This window comes from Chaetura pelagica, unplaced genomic scaffold (genome assembly GCF_000747805.2).
Source record: "Chaetura pelagica isolate M959 unplaced genomic scaffold, ChaPel_1.0 scaffold178, whole genome shotgun sequence".
Taxonomy (NCBI): Eukaryota; Metazoa; Chordata; class Aves; order Apodiformes; family Apodidae; genus Chaetura; species Chaetura pelagica.
The window spans coordinates 1310629-1328081 of record NW_009954505.1 but is presented as its reverse complement, the minus strand read 5'-3'; the positions used below and the strand labels follow the sequence as shown (position 1 = coordinate 1328081).

At 37.2% G+C, this 17453-nt stretch overlaps 1 protein-coding gene across 1 annotated transcript in view; it reads left to right on the top strand.

Annotated features, from left to right (window-relative positions):
• Positions 1–433: 433 nt before the first annotated feature.
• HDHD1 (haloacid dehalogenase-like hydrolase domain containing 1) overlaps positions 434–17453 on the top strand; it is a 43918-nt gene continuing 26898 nt past the window's right edge. The window contains 3 exon segments of the mRNA XM_010004654.1: positions 434–502; positions 1758–2070; positions 15564–15793. Coding sequence (XP_010002956.1) covers positions 434–502; positions 1758–2070; positions 15564–15793 — 612 coding nt within the window.

Below are 17453 nucleotides of genomic sequence, written 5' to 3'. Positions count from 1 at the left end.
TTGCTATGTAGGATGAGTATTAATTTTCAGTTTCAGTTTTAAATTCTTAAGAATTTAAGAATTTTATGTTCATCACCTGGTCTGTCTGCGGTATAGAAGAAAAATCAGTAAATCAGAAAAAAAAAAAATAAATAGATAACTGGAATATTAAACACTACTCTTAAATTGCCTTCTCAGCTCACAGAGAATACTACCTGGCAGTGTCAAGAGAACTGCTGGGGATTATTATTTTTTTTTTCTTCCTGGTGTTAGCCAACTTCACACTTTTCAAAGCCCAGTTTCTTGTGTTTCTGCTGTGGTACCTTTGTGTGCTTTGCGGGTCTCTAAGATTATTCTTAACTTTTTTCAGTAAATGCCATTGTTTAAAAAGCATTTGCAAAGAATAGTACAGGTACTTTTTGCTCAACATCCCTTCTAGTTACTGAAGGGGAACATGGCAAAGAGTGCTGTGGCAGACAGTAGTGTGTGTCTTCTGCACTGCTATGAGTTCACACGATGGCAGGTGCAATGATGGGAAACATCCCCTATATTTCTCATTTGATTTCAAATGAGAATCATCTGCTGATTTCAGGACAAGCAGATTACTGTGGTTAAGTAGTAAGCATTTGTCAGACTGCAGGGAGGGTCTTCAAGTACATTGTAATCATTTTGCTGTTCTCTTTTTTTCTTCAGTCTGTCGTCTTCGTAGTATCTGTGTTAAAGCTTAACATTAAAACTCTGTTGCATGCTCCATATATATATATTTGGAAAGTGAGGCAATGTCTGCATGAATAATTCAGCTATTATCCCTGTAAAAAAACTTTTTACCTGGCAAAGGACATGTTCATATGAAAACGTTAAGTCTGTAATTTCTCTAAATAAATCTCATAAGAGCAATGACTTTTTTCATTGCTTTTTTGGATTTCATTGCTAAGTGATAATAAACAACATACTTTTAGAGATAAAGAAGGCAAAGACATGCATGAGAATGCAATTAAATGGTTAACAGCAGTAGCTGGTAGTTCAAAGGAGACTACTTAAAAAGATAGAGACTGGTGGAAAAGCTGTGGTTCAAGGTCTTTGCTGAAATGAAGTCAAGAGTTGAAAAGACTTTTATTCCCCATTTTAGTGATAAATTAAATGTTATCGACCTTCTTTTTCAATTATTTCTATGGAAACACAGGAAGAATTGTTTGTTTAATTTAAATGAATAAAAAAAGTAGGAAAAAAAAAAAGGAAAAAGCAATTTAAAAACTAAAACCATTTTTCATATAGAGGCTGGTAGTTTGGCAAAATTCAGCCTGAAGTTTACTCTTGCCAGATATCCCCTGGAAATATAAGTGGGTTTGTTCCACTTGAGTAATCACATGTAAATGCAGAGGTGCCAGCAGCACTATAATAATGACTGTAGTGTCTTTGAAGACACTCTGAAGCTTCCTTTCAAAGGCACTCATAAATAATTAAATCTTTTTTTTTTCCTTCTATCAATTTACATGGAATATGTAATGACAACACCAAGTACCAGATTTCCTTCCCTTCTTTTCTTTCTCATGCAAAGAAGAAATATTTTAATTAAGACACTGCTTGCTAACCTGTATAGTAAAGAGGTAATGAAAGAGCAGGTGCATATAGTTCTTTATGGCAACCCTTTCTGAATACAGAAGTGACAGCTTCTAAAACCTAGGTACTTCTGAGGTGATCCCAGAAGTCTGGCTTCCCCTCTGCAAATAAAGGGAGGCAATTTTGTCTGCTTTGATATGTTCTCTGGCTCCTTGCAGTTCACTGTGACTATTTATGTGGTCCTCTTTGTAAGACTGGCTGCTCAGCTGGCTGTACATGGTTTTAATAATTTTTTAAATTATTTTTTGGCAGATACCGAGCGTCTCTATACAGTAGTGTTTGAAGAGATATGTGGCCGTTTTGGAAAGGCCTATACCTGGGATGTGAAATCCTTGGTCATGGGTAAAAAAGCCCTGGAAGGAGCAGAGATCATTCGAGATGTTCTAGACCTTCCCATAACCAAAGAAGAGTTATTACATGAAAGTAAAATGAAGCAGGAGAAGTTATTCCCTACAGCTGAATTGATGCCAGGTATGTTTCTCTTTAATATTTATAAACTATTTATAGAACACTTAAATGCTAATTAAGGTATCATTTTTTAGTCTACCTTCCAAAACACAGTTTATTTTAAAGAGTCAGTTTCATCATTCTTGTTTTAGTAAGTTGTACTCAAATCTACATCTTACTTACATGTTAGATATTTTACCTGTTAAAGATTACTGAAAACTTTTTCTCTTGTTTACTTGGAAAACAGTATTTTTCCTGTATGTTTTAAAAGAAGAAAAAAGGCTAGGTAAATGTTGATTAATTCTGTTTTGTAAACCAGACATTCTTTCTAGTTGTTGGAGCTGCATAACTTAGCGAGTTAGTTTTCTCTGGCTATGACTGTAGCCCAACTTTGTTAAGCACAAAACCACTTTTTAATGGGCAGCCAAATGTATGGGCTCTTTCATCTGCCATTCATCTTGCCTAACCTGAAAATTTATCAGGGTTTGGAACAGCACGAAAACACAGGAACAGCCCTGTGGCCGCTTACTCAACTTCCCCCCACACACACTCTGGGATGAGGAGAACAAAGCTCATGGGTTGAGACAAAGGACAAAGGAGAGTTCTTCACAGATTAAGGCCCCGGGCGAAACAGACTCAACTTGGGGAAAAAATAGTAATTTAATTTCATACTAATACAACACAGACAGGACACAGACAGCACAAAGAGCAGGGCTTGCATATGTTACCTCACCCCTCCCTTCTTCCCGGGCCCCAATCCCTTGGTTCCTGGTTTCTCTCCCTCCTTCCCCCCAGCGGCACAGGGGGACAGGGGATGGGGTTTAGAGTCACTTTACAGGCTGGGGGGTCTTGTCACACCATCCTCCTCAGGAAGAAGGATTCCTTACAGTCCTGCCCTGTTTCCCCACGGGGTCCCTCCCATGGCAGAGAGTCTTCAATGAACCTCTCCTTCCTGAGTTCTGCCCACAAGGTCCGGAGCTGCTCCAGCCTGGGCTTCCCACAGAGTCACGGGCTGCTTCAGGAACAGTCACCTCCCCTGGCGCTGGGGTCTTCCACAGCTGCATAATCTGAGTCTACTGGCCACAAAACCCAAGTCCACTCATCAAGTTCACCCCTCCTGGTGCCTTCAGGGCATGTTCCACCACATTCCTCCACGAGTGCAGGGGCACAGCTGCCATCTCGCCATGGGCTGCAGGGAAACTTCTGCTTGGGCACCTTCTTCCCCTTCTTCCTCATGAGCCCACAGCACTGCTACTTCCCCAGTACAGTTCTTTTTTTTTTTTTTTTTTTTTTTTTGAGTGCTCATGTGCTCAGGTTTTATCTCCGTTCTTTCCTATGTTAATCACTGAGGTGCATCTATTGTCCCTCTAATGGCTCCTTGGCTGGGTTTGGAACAGGGGGAGCTTCTCAGCTTCTTACAGGAGCCTGGGGCCTTTCCTCCAGTACCAAAAAACCCACCTAACCCACCTAACCAAAGCAGCACAACATTGAAACTTAAACATGGTGCCTGAGCCAGCTGTGTGTCAATGGAGTGGTAGGTTTTCTCAAATCATCCTGACACAGGTAAGTTTCATTCATGAAGATACATGTCTTATACCAGTGATGGTGCAGGAAGCCTGAATGAGTAGCTTATACAGGTGGTTTATACAAGGTACCTCAAAATAAGCAAAAAGATTAATCTTACCTGCAGTGTGAACTCGTATTTTTATATTCCATTCCATTTACATCTGAAAGAGAAAAATCCTCAGCCATGCAAGACAAGCAATACCTAATGATAGGATTGCTGTTAACTTTCTGTACAATTTTAAGCTTCCTCAAGCAAATATCAATAATTTATGAAGGAAAAAAAATAAAAAGTGTGAGGTAGGAGAGGAGTAAAAAATGTATGAGAAGTTAAATAACTGCCCGTCTCTGTAATATGTCTAAATGTTATTTTTTTTCTCTTTGAGTGTGTACTTGTTTGTTCTGATAATCTCTTCAGTGCCTTAATGATGCTTTAATTTTTAGATTTTTTTTATATCTAGTTTCATAATGCATTACAAGGATGAAAGTTAAAAATAAGTGATATGGTGTGGTATAAATAACAGGAGCAAAAATAAAAGGTGTGATTTGATATATTTTTTTAGGCAGCTTAAAACCTTGAATACCCTGTGCAGCCAATTTATTTAGCTATCTCTCTGATGTCTTTTATATGCAGGATATTTCAAATTGTATCTTTTTCACTTATAGAACCACCTGAACTGTAAGACTCAATAAAACGTCCAGGAATACAAGCAAGATGGATGTGTTCTTAATTTTTCGTGTCAAAATTCTGGGACTAACTTTTCAGCTATATCTTTTGCAAGGCAAAGAAATACCTGGTCTGGGCTTAGAAAATACCAGATGGACAGACTGGATGAAATGCTAGGAGGCACAAAGAAGAGCACAAGTTATAGATGGATAGAAGTGGATATCATAAGTGGATATTCTGTGCCTGCTGAGGGTTGTGATAATGTGGCTAAGCTGGATTGAACATAGTTGCAGAGAGGTGATGGAACAGATTAGCTGAAGGAAGCATGAAGTTTTGCAGTGTTCCTGCCTTCAAAAAAATGAATTCTGGGCTCACTGACGCTGGGCTATTATATATGAAGCAAGCAAAATTCTTATTGGGACAAGAAAGTAAACATTTTTCACATCTCCAAAATTGTTCAGTTTACTATCTTTTCAGTTCAACTAAATGCATGTGATAACTTGCTTCAGGCTATTTTCTAAAGCAGAATTGATGTGAACTTAAATACTTCATGCTCACCTGCTGTTGCGGGGAGTAAAGGCAGCCTTGCTCACTGAAGTAATGGGATCTGTGCTTTACTTGGTAGGAACATATGAGATACAAGATGAATTGCTATTTTGAGAAAACTAGGTTGGTGTTAGCTAAGAATCTAGAAAGAAGTGGCTCCAGCTGCTTACTATTAAGTTTCTGTAAGGATTGACCTGTTTTTCAATCTGATAATCAGCTTTTTTAATCTGATACTTTTCTTCTGTCCTTTTGTATTTTCTGAGGACATCTATTAATCTAATCCTTGGGTATTTATTCTGCAGCCTCTCTAATAAGACTGTGGTGACACTTTGAATTTAGTGTTCTTTGACTAAACTGATCCTTCAGGTAGTTACGGATAAATGCAGGAAAGCAGAAGTTAATTTTCATATTTATTAATGGTATAAGGTAAGTCTGGTGTGCTGAGTTTCTGGCTAATTTTTGACAGTTAATATGCAGATGAAGTTCTTTTTCAGTCAATTTCTACAGTTTTTTCCAAAAAATAAGATTGAAATTTGGTTTGATGGAGAGCAGTGCTGAATGATGAGCAACAATGTTTGAAAAAGAGACTCAAGCAAAGCAGCGCCTGTTTCTGGACATAAAATGAGCTATGCACATGTTTTTGCCAGAAATGATAACTCTTAATTCCAAAATCAAGTAATTGACAAAAGTGTTAGTTGACAAGTATGTTAGTGATGTTTAAGGGTGGTATGGAAGTTGTATGAATATCCAGTTGGCAAAGCAGGACTCTGCCTGACAGGCTGTGTCACAGCCATGGAGAACGGTTGAAGATGGAATTTTGACTATTTTGGTATGGTTGACAAGTTTCAATACATCAGGCTGTGGTCAAAATACGGATTTCCTCTATGAATAGGATATATAAATTTGTAACATGGAATTTTACAGTAACTATTTCAGAGTTAATCCAAGACAACTGACAAAATGACAGGGCTGCCACTTGTACTACTTTTCTAAATATTGCTGTCAAGAGTACAGATATTGTTACCTGCAAAAGTAACATAGGCTTTCTGCTTCTGCAAATGTAGCACCACATGGCAAGAAATGGATCATCAGAAGATTGTCTTCAGAAGATTGTCTTCTAAGTTGGACAGCTGCTAGTAGTTACTATAATCATGTCAGGGGGTTTAAATTAATTCCATACTTTCATAGCAGTCTCTGTTTTCTGGCTTCTCATAATCACAAAGTACAGATCCTTAAGGATTGTGTGTTTGTGTAAACCTTTCAGACATTTTCCATTGCTGGGTTGTTCTCAGGATAACTAGGTTTTCTTTGTTGTAGCTCCCATTCAGCCAGTGCAGAATGTAATGTGCAAGCTATATTCTATGTCAAGTACCATTGACTGTCTCTTGCAGACCTGAGGAAGTAATTTCATAGCTCATTTTTCATGCCAAGTGAAGCCAGTTGGAAATCACAAAAAGAGAAGAAAGAAAAGCAGATCAAGTTCCAATGGCAAAGCCCTTTGAAGTCATATATACCTTTTCTTAAGCAGTTCCATTCAGTTACCAGTCTGGTTTGCTTAGTTACTGTTTCCTTGATTCATGTTGAGACTGTAACATGTTAAAAGATGTCGTACCATGTTATCTCTTCTTTTCCTTGCTGTTACTGTTTTTATGGTAGGAAATTATAGTGAGACCATGCTAGGCTCAGTGAGCCTGTAACCCCTGTGGATCAGTCAGTTAGCTGCAAACTCTGAATGATGCTGTCTGTTTGCCTAATTTCAAACATTTGACCTTTTTAATAAGTTCTAAAAGATTACAACCCAAAAATGCTTTTATCAGGCAGTCAACAACACAGTTGACAGGTTCTGAATTGTGTAAAATTTAGTACTTGTGTTTCTTCCATAGCCATGCTTGTGTCAGTATGTCCAGATTAAAATGAGATCATCAATTTGGTGAACAGGGAGTCTCTGCCACCAGAAGGATCTCTGACACTTTTTAGAGAGCAATTAGATGAGAAGATGGAATTCTTTATTTTTAATAGCCAATTACCTTCCAAGGTTTGGAGTAGGCTGCTAGTTTCCACCTCCACTTTTGTAGCTCAGTGAAAAGATAACATACCATTTGTATAACATAACATTTGTAAACAATGTCTCAGACCAAAAAAAACCCAAACAGATGGGTCTGAGAATTACATTTTCATAGTTTGGAACAATTCAGGAATAGAATAGAATAGAATAGAATAGAGGAATATTTTTATTGGAAAAGACCTGCAGCAATCATCTAGTCCAACTGCCTAACCAACTTAGGGCTGACCAAAAGTTATAGCATTCATGGCAATTACACCAAGTGGTGGATAACCCCATCTCTGTCACACTTTCACCTCCACAGCAACAATTCTGACTTCACATGAGGATTGAGAGCAAGTGTAGACAATGAATAGCACTGTGTTGGTGGGCTTTCAACTGTTCTAGCACAGCAGAGTACACGAAAAACCTAATCAGTTTGTGACAAATTATTTTCTGAAAAGACATCTGCTTCATGTTGTGAGATTCTTTCATTTATTTTTTTTCTTTGTCAGATGCTTAGTGTTTAGAGACTGAGGTTTTTACCATATATTTTCTTTTATAAACTTAAAGGATTATCATTGAATTGGCTAAAAATCCAATGAACTTGACAAAGCTCTGAATGGTAATGTTAGCTTTTCCTTGATTAAAAGAAGTGATGAAATCTGAAAGAGCTTTAAGTTTGTGATATCACATTCAAAGTAGAAACTGTGAATTATTTTTAAACAGAGGAGCATTCTTTTTGTAGAGAATCTATAGTTATCCTTAAGGTTTAAATTTGTACACAACTGGACATAAATCATCGAGACATGCATAATGCATGTACACAGTTAATTTAAACACTGCACGGAGCACTTTTGTTTCCTTTAGTCTTTTTCTCAGCAGTAAATCTTCCAAATGCACACTGAAGGTTCTTGGATAGTTTGTTTTATGTAATGTTACAGCAAAATGAAGTGGACTTGAATGTGGGTGTCTAAAGAATCTTTAATTTGGTGTCACAGAGGTCAGGTGTCCTCTGCTCTCATGCTGGTAGTATAAATAGAAAGCCAACTGTGATGAATGCAGAGCAATGTTGTTATAGGTGTATATGAGCATCATCTTTGCATGCTGAAAGTCTGCAAAAAGATGATGTAGTAATTTTTAGCTCATAATTTGTGAGCACCCTATGTGAAGAAAGAGTATGGTGACAAATGTAGTTCTTTCAACAAAAATTTGGGTGCACAATGCAAAAGTTGTTGATTAAGACAGTGTTCTCAAAAATGGTCTGTTCTCTAAAAAGCCATGTTGTATTTTCTGCAGTTTGCTGCATCTCAGCTGCAAGATGTAGAAAGAGTAGTTATATTAGCTCAGGCTACATAGTGTAGACAAAATCAAAAAGGAAGTGGAGAAAAAAGAAACAAAACGTGCACATACACTAGTGAAGGAAAAGGGAAACAGGGTAATGGAGGTAGTAGATAAACAGACTAATCAAATATGATAGAAAAAAGAAAACAAAAGTTAATACTTTTTGATGAAATTAAAGAGTAAATAAATAAATAAATTACCCAAACATGCCCCTCTGCCCCCAGCCCTCTGAGAAGACTCAAGATTTAAGTCAAGGCTCAGGCATATATAGAAACAACAAAATATACACAGGGAAAAATGTGTTTGCTCTTGAAATACAGAGAGTTTTCTCCATTATAAATAACTTTGTGGCATGTTTCAATACCCCACCTCATTTTGCAAGGAAGCACTTAAAAAAAATTTGGAAGAGGATTGTTCCTTTTGGTTATAATTACAGCTCACAACAAAATAAATGACTGACTAATAGTACTCACAATTAAATTCTCAAATGAAAGTGCCCTCTACAGCTTATTGAAGTAAGGAGACTGAGTATCTTTTCAATTCTTAAAATTAATTGGATGCAAAATTACATATTGCAGTTACAAAATATAGACAAAAATAGAATAGCATAGGTATTTAACTGGATAAATATTCAAATAACCAGTATCTAACTGGGAACGCAGATAAGATAATATAATATGTAAAATGTCTTAAATGGCTCACTTTTTCTAAATTATTATTTTAGTCCCCAAAACTATGGAAAAGGATACAAAGCATTTGTACATAGCACTAACATTACTGTATGTTACTATAATGATTTGAGGCCCAAGTGAGAGAAGGTTTTAATGAGAAATACTATGTTTCATTAAGCTAAGTGAACCATGGAAAGCTTTTGGGCATGAAAAGTCATCTTCATATCAGTTTTAAAATATCCATCTGCTATTTTGGAGTTTTTTAAGAGTTCACATGGGTTTGCTTTCTAAAAAAGGAGTTATGGAAGGGAAGACACCAAATAATACTGTTAGGTCTCTCCAAAGCTTTTATCATTTCTGTATGTGTAGCCTCTAGCTTTCTGTAGTTTACCTGGGACTTTTTCTTAAATCTGAAAATGAACAGGCAGAATCTATGGAGACTCCACAATATAACTGGATTTAATTGGCTCCTTGATGCTTGCATGTAATTATATAAGGAATAAGCAGTATTTAGGGTGTTGTCTTTGGGTGTTTTTTTTTTATTGTTTACTTTTTTGAACTAAAGTAATCCTAAATATTTGTCTGATTAGTAAATGTCTGACCTGTAGTATTTTGAATGAGGACAGTGCTTATTTGGAAGAATATAGATTATTAATGTATATGATGGTTCTTTGCTCACACTTCCTCAAAATGTTCTTAAATAGGTGTTAAAGGAATGTTATTAATGTGGTTGGTGCAGACCGGAAACCCCTGTGAGCTGTTTGGATTTTGTTTGAGGGTGGGAAAAATGAGGGTGTGTCTACTAAATGTACCCCTAGCAGAGCATGTTAGCTTTCAAAGAAATTTTAAATAAGACTTCACACACTCGCTGTCTTCTCTATTGCCCAGTGATTTTGTGCTTCTCTTCCTGTGATTACATAATGGTTAAAATACCTGTCATTCAAGGACATTTCGGACAGGACTTGTGCAACCTGGTCTAATGAGGAGTGTCCATGCAGGGGGTTTGAAACTAGATGGTCTTTAAGGTACCTTCCAACCCAAACCATCTGTGATTCTGTTATTCTAATTAGAAATTAGATGTGATTATGTAGGTGGCACCCAGGGAAGGACTAATGAGATGCAAGAGAGTTGTGGTCCACTGTGGTGTTCATGAAAGGCTTCACAACTGACAATGTCACTGTTTTGTTTATTTGAGGCCTTCACAGGCAGGTAGGAGCTCCTGTAATGTTGTTCTGAAGCTTAATTTTTGTAGAAGCTACCTTGTAAATGTTGGGATACTAACTTCTTTACAGTGTATGCTTTTGCTTACGAGAAGGCCTTGGGAGGTTCCGTTAATTTATCTTGGGATTTTTCTTGCATAGCTTCCGTCATCTTTTTAGGATTGAAACGGACATAAGAAAAGACATTGAGACTGTGTGTAGGCCTGGGCATTTATGTCACCTTGTTCCTGCAGTCAGTGCTGGCAGTACACAAGCCAACTGTATTCCTGAAGCCATATGACTATAGGACTTGGTGATTTTAAGACCATCGAACGGTAGATTTTCAGGTTAAGGTACAGGCAGAGATTAGTGTGATTGCCTGCCTGATGGTATAGTTATGCCTTCAAATGAGTCAACTTCAAGCAGAAATATGAACTCCAGAAATCATTCAACTGGTGAACAGAGGAGTTGGAAATCATGGTTCAGTGCTGAAGTGGCATGATTAATCCTCTTTCCTGTCTCATATGTTTGCCCAGTTTATGATGGAGATCACTTCCTTAGCTATCTGGAAAAGAGTTCTTACAGTCTAATATAACATGTTCATAGAAACCTCACTTTAGGGTAAGAAGGGGTGAAAAAAAAAGTTTTGTAAAACAAAAGTTTTGTTGGAAGCATATTAGAAAAAAATTAAATAATTGTATAGTATCTCCTTATTTCTCTGGAGGCATTTCACAGAAATAGGTTGGAATCTGGAGTTCTGTAAGTGATGTAAGTTAATACTAGTGTTCTGTTTAGTGTTAGACAAACAAAAGAAAAGGGTTGATAGGAAAATTTTAAACTAGATTAAAAAATGTAGAAAATTATAATGTTGTTCACCATTCTGAAGTATTCTGTATGGCACAGAATTCATGCTTGAATAAAGTTAAAAGGAAAATGAAAATTGTCTTTGTTTTCCATAGATTTGAATTAGCATTCAGGAGTTAAGTCTTGTTAATTTTCCTTTCCTAATGAATAATGCCATTTGATTGTTAAATGAGATAACTGAAAAAAAAAGTAGAAAACAGTGTTGTAATAGCATATAAATAATTATATAGGTACTATTGTTACATCATTTTAGTGTAGCATTATTTGCTTTCCTAAACTCTTACTGTACATGTTTGTTAGTCAATGGAAAGGAAAACTCAACAGTTAGCCCAATGGTTTTGTTGTTTGATACAAGTCTTAAATATAGTTTGTCAGTCAATCCAATTTATTAGTCTCTGTGGTTTCAGCTGAATCTAAGGAGAACACCACATTGGGAGTCTAATGAAGGAGTAAATGCTTCATTTTTGAAAGAAAAATAATTACGTATATATAATATGCATTTTTCTGGAACTTTCGAAACAAAAATTATTACTTCCTTTAAAATGTGTCTGTGGTCTCGGAAGAAATAACTCCTTTCTGTTGGTTCACTTAGTTTTCTTTTTTTCCCTCCCAAAGTTGTTAGCTTCATTGACATTTGTGATTAATTGGGTTTTAAAGATGTTCACATTTAAAGCTGATCCTTCATTTCAGCTTCTGTAGCCAAACACAGCTTACAATTCTTTTCACCTGTTTTTCTTTCAAATAGCTACAAGTAAGGAAGAAGTTAACAAGTTCACAGGAATGTTCATCATACTTCTCCATAGTCCATGAGTTTATAATTGATCATTTTTGATGTAGCTGAAGTCTTAATTTGATTTAAAAATCTGTGTAGCTACAGGGGATATATGATAAAGTGTATGCCAGAGGAATTTTTTTACATATCTTTAAAGAAGTTCCCCACTTGTGCTTCAGTTGACATTTTCTGTAATAAAAGCACAAGAAAGATACTAAGAAATAAATTATCTTCCTAATGAAGAATTATATGCTGAAGTAGTACAATAATTGTGTCAGTAATTTGATGTGGTGGCAGTGTCTAGAGCTATACTGGTAGTAATTGATGGAAACAAAAAATAGATTTTGTTTATTTATAGCTTTTACAAAGAAGTAACAAATCTAGAATGAAAATATTTTTGAACTGCTTCTGTCTTGAGCTTGTTAAGTTATGCTAGCTGTTCTTCCATATGCAATTTAAGTATTTTCCACACAGCTGATTTTTTTTCCCCTTGTATTTTTGTCTTGGTATGTTTACACATATGCAAATAATTTTTAAATGACATTTTTATTAAAGTGTATTTTCTGAATAATGTAAATTCTTGCTTTCTGGAGCTATGGAGGATAGATGCATTTTAGCTGCCTTGTAGTGAGGGAAGCCAGAGAAAGAAAGTAAACACACACACACATACACACATGTATGTGCCAAAATCATGTCAAGTGCTGAGGGGATGTAAGAGAGAACCCCGAATAACCTTTTTGCAGCATTGCCTTTCTGTGGCTAGCTATCTCCAGTAGAAACAGAGAATAAACATATCTTGTGACAAATGAATTGAAGCTTGGATGCAGTGAAACTGAAGAAAGAGCTATTTGAAAAGAGTACAACTTCAGAGAAAACTAACTCTATGCAAGCTAAACCTATGTAAGGGCATAGGAAATAAGAAATGTCTTGTGTAATCTTTAGACTTCTTTTCTACACATACAATATGCTAGCCTTGCTAAATGTTGCATGTTATTTAGAATAAATTCCTTTGAAGGAATATTGTTTGTTTAAAAAAAGAACCATTTAGGCTACTGCTTTAACAGATCTTAGTATTTCCATTAATTTCTTATGGGCTTCCCATGTTTGAGAATTGATGTGTTCTGGTTTGGTTTGGTAGGTTTTTTGGTAGCGGGGGAGTGGCCCCAGGAATGGCTCATGTAAGAAGCTGAGAAGCTCCCCCTGTTCCAAACCCAGCCAAGGAGCCAGTAGAGGGACAATAGATTCACCTCTGCCATTAACATAAGAGAAAGAACGGAGACAGAACCTGAGCAGAGGAGCACAAAAAAGAGAGAAGAGCTGTGCTGGAGGAAGAGAGTGGTGCTGGTGATTGGTGAGGAAGAAGGGGCAGAAGGTGCCCAAGCAGAAGTTTCCCTGCAGCCCATGGCGAGATGGCAGCTGTGCTCCTGCACTTGTGGAGGAATGTGGTGGAACATTCCCTGAAGGCATCAGGAGGGGTGAACTTGATGAGTGGACTTGGATGTCGTGGCCAGAGGATTTGCTGCCTGTGGACTCTGATTGCACAAGTTTGGAAGACCGCAGTGCTACGGGAGTTTGTTCCTGAAACAGCCCATGGTTCTGTGGGAAGCCCAGGCTGGAGCAGCTCCGGACCTTGTGGGAAGAACTCAGGAAGGAGAGGTTCATGGAAGACTCTCTGCCATGGGAGGGACCCCGTGGGGAAACAGGGCAGGACTGTAAGGAATCCTTCTTCCTGAGGAGGATGGTGTGACAAGAACCACCAGCCTGTAAAGTGACTCTAAACCCCATCCCCTGTCCCCCTGTGCCGCTGGGGGGAAGGAGGGAGAGAAACCAGGAACCAAGGGATTGGGGCCTGGGAAGAAGGGAGGGGTGGGGTAACATCTGCAATCCCTGCTCTAGGTGTGTCTGTGTCCTGGGGGTGTGTGATTAGTGTGAAAATAAATTACTATTTTTTCCCCAAGTTGAGTCTGTTTTTCCTGGGACCTTAATCAGTGAAGATCCCTCCTTGTCCTTTGTCTCAACCCATGAGCTTTGTCCTCCCCATCCCACGGTGGGTGTGGGGGGGGAAGTTGAGTAAGCGGCTATGTGGCTGGTTCTTTGTTGTGGTGTTGGGCCCAAACCACGACATTAATGGTGAGTCAGGCAGGAGAGATACAAGGAACCACGACAAAACATAATCTGTATCTGGAATTAAAAGTTAGTTTTGATCTAGCATCATATTTCTATGAGAGGACAGAGTAGGATGATTTGGCACTTGCTTATTATTATTATAACCATTGAAGTGGGCATAGTAAGGCTTTTAAATGAATGCTACATTGACATTGGAGGAGGAAAAATACTGTTATTTTTGTCCAGCTGTATTCTCACATCATAAAAGTACATGTGTTTATGGTTTAAAGACTCTTCAAACACAAGCATGTAGTTGAAAATGTCAGTTATTAATTGGTTGATTAGATTCTGGATAATAGAGAAGAAATCTGCAGAGGACCATATCTACAGGTCGTATTTCCAGATAAATGGGGTAGTTAATGCACCTATTAACTAGTCTACAAGCTTTTTTATCTGTAGTTATTATAACTTCTCAAATTTGAGCATATGACTGTTCTTGGGAAAAATATATTGCAGGTAAGATTGTTTATAAAATTGTCAAAATTAAACAGTCTGGATCACATGAAAAATGCTAATCAGAGTTTCTGTGGCTGAAAAGGAAAGAATTACATGGACATGATTAGTAGGACTGTTTTGAGGAGGCAGAAGCCAGACATAAGTGTAACAGTGAATCAAGGGGAAGGGAATAAGATTACTTTTGTATAGCCAGGCATGCAAAGTAGGATAAGAATCATGCAGTTGGAAGATGAAAACAAAGAATTGTTCTTAAACTTGTTCAAAGAGCCAAAAGTCAAATGGAGGCCTATCTACCTGAAGCTAATACCTTTTGTCCAGCACAGTTTGGATTCATGCCAAGATACAGAGATCAGATGATTTCACAGATATGGAGGGATTTTTTCTTTTTGAATTGGTAAAGACCAGATGTCCACTCTTCTTCTCCATTAGACTCTGCTAATTGTTTTGTCTGGGAGAGGTGTCCAGCGTTTACCATGCTGCAGTGATGGAGCACTGAAACCTCTGCAAAAGAAAATCAGACTTGCACTGGAGAATGAACTATGCTTCCATCTTACACAGACTGCTGTGTTTGCACTTTTTGCTGCATGAACCTTCCTTAGAACATTGGATCAGATTGAAGTGTCTACCCATTAGGCTTGAGGTCTTAAATACTCTGGGTTCACAGCATCAATATGTAAATCTCTAGTGTTAACAACTGTGATTGACAGCTCACCTCCTCTGTCCAGTGTTATGTGCTATAGTAATTGCAAAAGAGAGAAACTGAGTTCTCTTAGGGGCTGGTTTAAGCCAGCTGGATAACTGCTTTAGAAATTAAAACTACACCATATAGTGAGAAGAGTATATTTCTTTCACTTTTATTTCTTTTTTTCCAGGAGCATAACTATATATAAAAAAAATATTGCCCTGTGTGCATTTGCATAATGTTGTGGACATTGCTTAATGAGCTTCTAGTGGGTTTACTTTGGAAGTTATTTGGAGCCCATTTTTGGTGTGTTTTGAGAAAACCATTATTTGGCAGGAGAACAAGTATGTACCTTGAGGAATGTTTCTTGATTTTTTTTGTGAAGGAATATTTCAGATTTAGAAAGAATTTTATTTTAAACTAACTGATTGAAATAGATTGTTATATTCAGCAAGATAAGATTGTTGAAATACTGCTAAATATATTGTAAGTAGGTATATATCTATATATATATAAAAAAATAAAATGTATGTATTTGTCTTGCAGGGGTTGATAAGCTGATCCGTCATTTACACAAACACAACATACCTATAGCTGTTGCCACCAGCTCAGCTGAAGTGACATTTCACATGAAAACAGCCAGACACAAAGACTTCTTTGGTCTTTTTAATCATATTGTGTTGGGAGATGACCCTGAGGTGAAGCGTGGCAAGCCACAGCCTGATGCATTTCTAGTTTGTGCAGCCAGATTTCACCCTCCTGCCCCTCCAGAGAAGGTAAGAAAAAATTAAATGAAAAGTTAGGAATATTCTCTTTGGGCTATATTTAGATTATCTTTTTAACATAATAAATTCATAGATTTCAGCAACCTCTGTTTTCAATGGTGTTTATGCTGTTGAAGCAAGAGATTGCTTTTCTTTGTAATGCAGATTTCTCTGATTTACCACATGGTAGTGTGCAGTAATAGGGAAGTGTCATGATTTTCTGCTCTATACATAAGTCTACAAGCTTAACTTCACTAGTCAAAGTTTGGAAACAGTTCTTTAAACATAGATCAATTTATTTTTCATACATTCGTGGCTGATTTACCTCTTAAGTCTCTAAACATTAAAGATGCTTCTTTGTAAAAAGGGCATATATTTTTCTTAAGCCATATTTTCCCTCTTGCCTTCTGGATCTCTAAGATCATAATTCTTGTTTTCTACTTTAACACCAATCTTTGAGCAATTTTTCTCAAATAGTAGAAGTATTTCGTTTCTCTATCTTATATATACTTGATTCTGAAATAGAAATCTGCAGGGAGAATATTTGAGAGATAAATTGAGAGTTAGTTAAAATAATGTCTTCACTTTTATTTTAAATTAAATTGCCTTTCTTAAAATATTTTCTTCAGGTTTTGTCTATCCCGAATGGAACATAAGTTCTGAATATTTTGAGAAAAATACGTTACATGCTATTATATACTAAAGAAGTAAAATGTTCTTTAACATGAGGGTGGTGGATCACTGGAAGGCGTTGTCTAGAGAGGTGTTGGAGGCCCCATCCCTGAAGACATTGAAGGCCAGGCTTGATGGGGCCCTGAGCAGTCTGTTCTAGTTGGGGATGTCCCTGATTATTGCAAGGGGATTGGACTATATGACCTTTAGAGGTGATTAATTGAAGACCCAGGTTATCCCTGGCTTGCAGTTGCCTGTGGCATTTGCCACATTGTTGACACATCATAGGGCTTGCTGTTATAGTAAAACTGGTTCAGTGGGTTGCTGAGACATCTCTTTATTCCAGCGATAAATCCTGTTTATCTCCTAGATGTCTCAAGACAAACAGCAGGCACCCTGCGTGTCTGAATATACTGTTTGTCTCTTGGGTTGTTTTAAACAAGCACCATACATCCTGAGTGTCACACCTTCCAACCCAGGACATTTTGTGATTCTATTTTTTATGGAACAACTCTAGGTGGACTGTTATTACTGTTTTCTCAGTAGGATTATTGAGGGAAAAAGCTTATAAGAATACATATGGAATGATTAGTGAAGATTCTTCAGCCTTTCATAGTTCAGGTTTTCACCCAGAGTCTAAATGCTCTCTGTGTTACATTGGAGTAAAAACTGGAATAAGTTTGCTGCAATGTGGGATACTATGAACTGTGTTAACCAAACTGATTTTGATTTTTTTGTAGTGTTTTTCCTAGTGCAAGTTCTATTTTCATTGTGTTTATTTGCATCAACTTTATTTGGAAACTTGGACATTCAGAAAAGATAACAACAAATGTACATCATCATGTTCATACAGATGGTATTTGTATGGACATGTTAGGTCCTTCTGCGAGTCGGCCTTGTGCATATGGTATGTTCCAAATGTTGAAGAATCTGATGAACAAGGCTGTAAATCTCACCTTGGAGTCAAGTACTTACAAATTTTGAACATGTTAATACTCGG